The 6032-nt window shown below is 41.3% G+C and overlaps 1 protein-coding gene across 1 annotated transcript in view; it reads left to right on the top strand.

The window, feature by feature from the left end:
• The first annotated feature begins 2220 nt into the window (after positions 1 to 2220).
• The window catches only part of LOC141055868 (uncharacterized), a 172926-nt gene continuing 169114 nt past the window's right edge, over positions 2221 to 6032 (top strand). Inside the window, 4 exon segments of the mRNA XM_073552585.1 lie at positions 2221 to 2367; positions 2497 to 2676; positions 2760 to 2883; positions 2967 to 3064. Coding sequence (XP_073408686.1) covers positions 2290 to 2367; positions 2497 to 2676; positions 2760 to 2883; positions 2967 to 3064 — 480 coding nt within the window. The 5' untranslated portion in view covers positions 2221 to 2289.

The following is a 6032-nucleotide window of genomic DNA, read 5'->3' as shown; positions in this document are numbered from 1 at the left end:
GAATATAAAAACATTTGTAAGTTTGGAATATAGCCTGCAATTCAATAAAATCAAGAGCATTTTTTTTAAATGCTTACCAATATTATATGAGGATGAAATACTAGCGAAAATATTAGATTCTGGCACTAATGTCATTGCCAGATGGGCTCATACTATTGGAGATATTGTATCTCCCAGTTTTTTTGCGTCTGCATCATCCTGTGAAAATTGGTTGAAAACCACTGGTTTCTATAAATGTGGCTCCAATAAATGCAGAATGTGCAGATATGCGCAAAAAAACAAAAACATTTAATGATTCAGGCAATATCCAGGAGTACAATATTAAACCGTTTATTAATAGTAACACAGAAAATGTAGTCTATAAAATACATTGTAAAATATGTAGTTTATTTTATGTAGGCTGCACAACAAGAAAACTAAAAGCCCGCATCTTGGAGCATATCAGAGATGTAGAAAATAATAACATTAATATATGCAACATTTCCATGATTTCTAAACATTTTTTAACGCAGCACAATTCAATTGTAGGAATTGAATGTGTTAAAAATTCAAAACGTGGTGGTGATGGAAAAAGACGCCTTCTCACAAGGGAGGCTTTCTGGATTTTTTGTCTTGGGTCTAGGTATCCAAACAGTCTAAACAAAAGAACGGAAATTATGTATCACTCTTAATGGTTATCTCTATACTTTTTATTCATTTATATATATGTTTGTTATTTTGTTTTTAATCTGTTATTATTATGCAAACCTAAATAATGTGGAGAATTGCACACAGGACCTTACTATTAGAACATGTGATAGAAGGCAATGTCGTCATTGGTCCCTATAGAGCATGTGATATGAGTCGCAGTTCCCATTGGTCAGCATTAGGTATAAGGTTTGTGTTATGTCATTAATTTGCAGCTGTGATAAAGATCCATGTAGGATCGAAACGCGTAGCTGGTGACTCAGTGCCTCACTGCACATCCATCTAGTTATGAGGAGAAAGCCGCTGTATTATGTTTTAATCCTTCAATAAGGCAAGTAATTTATCAGCTGGAATGCTCCTTTTCCTCTGTCTACTATCAACTATCGTTGGGTCCAGACGAAGTTCCGTGCTCTGGCTGTGGTTGGGGAGCTGACTAGGGCTTTTTAGCCCATTTTTTTCTATTTGTGTCACTTTATCTCCACCTGCAGAGCTGCCAGGACCTGTGTGATGTCATGATCATGTGGTCAGTCACATGCTGGAAAGAGTCACATGGTCTGGGGTTTAAATAAATGGGCTTTACAGGCAGTCTGGGTTCAGCAAGACTGGAGAGAGGAGTCTTCAGTGGTTTTGTTCGTTGTAGACGACAGACTGAACCTCTATTGCTCCAGAGTGGGGCGCCACCCATAACATCTGGACTGTGTTGCAATGTTTTTGTTTTTCTTTGTTGCTTTCCTGATTTAGCCAGAAAGGCTGAGTTTATTTCCCCTCTTGTTGGTTTATGCTGCATAATAATTAACCAACCATGGATTTAAAGAGACTGTGTTCCTATTTTCTACCTCTGTATACAGCCGTGTGAATTGAACTACCACAAATATATATATATATATATATATATAATATGTATATATATAGTTTCCTTTTGAAGTTGGGAGGCCCTATTCCAGATATTGCTGTGGGACCTGTGATTTCTATCTATTCAACTGTGTATAGGATAATAGAGTATAATAAAGTTATGGACGAGACTTCACTAACATTGTGCAGTGACTCTATTTTCCCTAAAGTGACTGGATATTTCTTGTTGTTAAAACTGTGATATTTTCTTTTCATTTTAAACTTTTTCAAACAATACTGATTAGTAGTGATGTAGTCAGTGACGGACTCTGGCCAAATATGTTTCTAGAGCCGTAGTAGAAGATGAAGATGTCGTCCTCATCATGAAGTACTTATTTCTCCTGTCCCGTGTAATGAATATCTCCTGCAGTATTGCTAATGCCGATTCCAGTGTCGGGAAATAAGACGAGAATTAGCGTTATGGAAGATGAGTCTATGAGGAACGTATTCAGCTGCCGACTCCGAGGAGGAAACTGCTTGTTGTCTGTGGCCTAAATACATAGGTTTTATTAGTAGATGTAAAGAAGGAAACTAAATACTGTAAAATAATAAATCTCATATGTTTCCCTTATTATCTCCAGTAATTGTATTATTACACAGGATTTTTATGATGTTACATCGGCTCATCTTCTCATTCAGGTCTCTACTATATCGGATCCTCTCAGTGAAGATCTTCTATATAAGAGAATTTTCCTGATTTACCCATCAAAGATGGATATGGACAGAGACAAGATGGTGGAGAGGATATTACACCTCACCCTAGAGATCCTCTTCCAGCTTACTGGAGAGGTGAGAGATTCTGATGACGTCACATTACATCATTCTTATCTATGGGAATAACAGATGGACAGAACTGCAGAGGTGAGGACTCTGGAAATGTCTGTAGTGAAATTTATTAATGTGTCTCTCCATAACCAGGATTACACAGTAGTGAAGAAGACCTCTAGTGAGCGCTGTCAGGACCCTGTGTCTGAGGAATGGGGAAGACCCCTGAGCCCAATCACAGGGCCTCCAACTCACCCCCTGATACATGAGGACATCAATGACCAGAAGATCCTAGAACTCACCTACAAGATGATTGAGCTGCTGACTGGAGAGGTGACACTGCTGGGAACACTGGGACATTATACGTTAACGCTATGAAGGGATCGGGGGGATGATGGTATCATTATATGTGTCAGGTTCCTATAAGGTGTCAGGATGTCGCTGTCTATTTCTCCATGGAGGAGTGGGAGTATTTAGAAGAACACAAAGATCTGTACAAGGACGTCATGATGGAGGTTCCCCAGCCCCTCACATCACCAGGTAATAGACAGGACTAAATACACACGGCCTATAATTGTCTGTGTGTAAAGAATGAATTCAGTCCCTGTATGTGTTTCCCCCAGATCTATCCAGTAAGAGGACAACACCAGAGAGATGTCCCCGTCCTCTTCTTCCTCAGGACTGTAAACAAGAAGATCCCAATGTTCCTCAGGATGATCAGGTAGATGGAGAGAAGGTGTCATGAGATCTCCCCTAGATGTGTAGATGGCTGTGAAGGTCTTGTGCTCAGTCTTGTTTTATCCCCCAGTATTATATGTTTTATACTTGTGTATTGAGAACGGTGGAGATGGCAGGATTAGAGCTGATCATAGATGAGACTTATCTATCTGTCTGTAACTTTTAGGGTATGTTTCCATTCCACGGTTCGTACTGCCAGCGCTTTGAATGCAGCAGATTCTCGCTCTGTCCAAAGCGCTGCCTGCATTTGTACGCGCGGTGATTCCACATGTGTTCATTGAACACATGCGAAATCATCGCATCCTATAAATAGGACGTGCTATTTATCTTGCGGAGGCTGTGTGTCTCCGCAAGATAAATAGACATGCTGCAGTCTATAAAGACGCACCGCATGTGCGCATACGCAGTTCTGCCACCTGCATCTTTGAACTCATAGTGGAGATGAGATTTTATAAAATCCCATCCACTATGCTGTAACATCTGGCTGCTGCGGATTGGATGCTGCAGATGTATGCAGCCTCCAATCCGCAGCAAATACTGAGCATGGAATTATAGCCTTACGTTATTTGTTTCAGGGTGCAGATCTGACCCATATTAATACTAAAGAGACAAACATAAGGGGTGATGAAGGGTGCCAAGAGGAGATTCCTACATATAAGTACCCAGGTGAGTAGTAACAACTAAATGCAGAGATGTCAGATTCTTCTCTGTCACCGGCTGTGGCTGCTTCATCGGTCGAGTAGTCCGGCCGTATTACAATTGTGTGATCATTATTTTGCCGCTAGACCATAACATTCTCCTCAACACAAAACTGTTCAAATGACTTTGGGCATTGAAAGCCCTTTTCTGTAGCACTTACAACCTGGAGAATCCATCTACCCCCTGGGATTAGGAGATGCTGACCGTTACCTGCACAGATCTGTATACTACAAAGCCAAATGACAGCGTACATAGAATGTGCTGACAAGTTAAAAAATCACTTGAAGAAAAGTATTACGATGGGTTTGTAAGAGAAAGCGGAGGGTAATGATGCTGTTGGCTTCCTAGATCCCTGATATCTTATTGGATGAATCTCCCTTCTCTCCCTTCTGTGCTGCTGAATGTGCTCATATGGTCCCTACAAGACCAGGTCCAGTCTTTCTGGCCAAACTTCACTTTTATGATTGACAACAATAAATGTGCAGTGAGGCCGAGTGTGAATTTCTGTACAATAACAGTGGAGTTTCCCTTTATCCTGACTTTTCAATTTCTTTTAAAACCAATTAATTTCAAACAGGATTGCAACAACATTACATTGCTATAAAACCATTACACCTGTGCCACGATATATCTCTAAGCTGTGTGTGGTTGATGGCTATAATACACATGTATTCACGACTGTAGGAGATGCATTGGCATTGTTTGAGCCCTGGTTTCATGGATTCACTTCACGTCATAAATTCCATTATGCTTTCAAACCTAATCAATTCAGATTCCTGTTCAAGCTCTTATGAAATGAAGAGCACAAATACTTTCTGTACTCTTCTGGTCAGAACTCAGAACTCATAGTAGCTCCAATGGTCGACCGTAAATGAGTGCAAGTCCAATTTAGTGTTGGAGTTCTCCTCTCATACACACGTTTACAGTTTTTCATTCTGTATTGATTGTGTTGGGATCAGTCTGCCTCCCTTATTTGAGTCTAACTCCCTGGTAGTGTTTAAAATGAATGATCTCCATTGATTCGTTCAAATGCCCAAGATCTAAATTTAAGACACCTCAGCACTGCAGTATTTTAAAAAGTTCTCTTTATATGTCTAATATTTCTTCTTAAAACTCACCTGATAGAAAATATTGACCCTTATGATAATTAAGATTGCCACCGAGCCACATACTGTAATTTTGCAAGTGAGGTTTCCCCACTTGTTAGTCATCTCCCTTTTTTTCACTTTAGATAACTGTTCAGCTTGATAATTTCAGTAGATGTGTTATTGTCTATAGTCACAGTTTTGACCATCACCCTTTCACTACTTTAACCTCTGTACTTGGATCTGGACTTACACAGAGACCTCTAGGCTTGGGCCATGGTGTATCTGCTGTTCTGTAAAGTGAGATGAGAAGAATAATAGTCAGGTAGTTGGGTCAGAATGAGGAGGGCAGAGAAAATGCAAAATCAGAAGACATAAGAGTAGTCAGTAAATGGGTCGGGGGCACAGCAGGAACCAAATACACAAGCTGGGAGCTGAGCACAGATGACTGAACCAGAGGAGAACAAGGCTGTATCTGGCAGCTTCCGGCAATATGCTTCAAGCTTTAGTAGGGTGTGGTGCTTTCCATTTGGCTGAAGCAGGGAGCAGATTACTTCTTTTGGGCAGCACGCACACCCATTCTGCCATACTGAATGGTACCACTGGTCCCAGGTACCCTAATCTTAGTGGCTGGACAGAGCTTCCATCACCCAGAGCTTCTGGTTTATAGTACAGAAGTTGAATGATCCCAGCAAAGAGCAAACAGATGAACGGCAATCTAGGGTACACAAATCACTTCATTAACAGACGGCGCTAATTATCTGAAGTATTGCGGTATATATTTCAGTCAAAAAACGGAGGTGCTTGCATGAAAAAACATGAATATTTCAATGTGAAATGAAAAAAGAAGAAATATGCAGCACTCACCAATATAGCTGAAAAACTGTGCGTCTTTATTTGTTCAGTTGCCATGACAGCACCACGAGAGAGGGGATCCGACCCTCGGGGACAGGAAACCTACAGACATAAAAAGGGCGGCCCTCTCTCCCACCTCAGTTGGTTTCCTGTCCCTGACAGGGGATCCCTTCAGACATACCTTTGGATCATGGATGAAGGCCCAGGCCTGGCGGCCGACTCAGGCAGCGGGGGTCCCATGCCTCGGCCTGACCAGAGCTGTGGAAGCGCCGCACGGCAGGGGAACTGTTGGTGCAGGCGGTGCCAGGTGGA

The sequence above is a fragment of the Dendrobates tinctorius genome, unplaced genomic scaffold, assembly GCF_039654945.1.
Source record: "Dendrobates tinctorius isolate UK_male_01 unplaced genomic scaffold, ASM3965494v1 ptg000192l, whole genome shotgun sequence".
Taxonomy (NCBI): Eukaryota; Metazoa; Chordata; class Amphibia; order Anura; family Dendrobatidae; genus Dendrobates; species Dendrobates tinctorius.
This window is presented reverse-complemented; position numbering and strand designations above follow the sequence as displayed.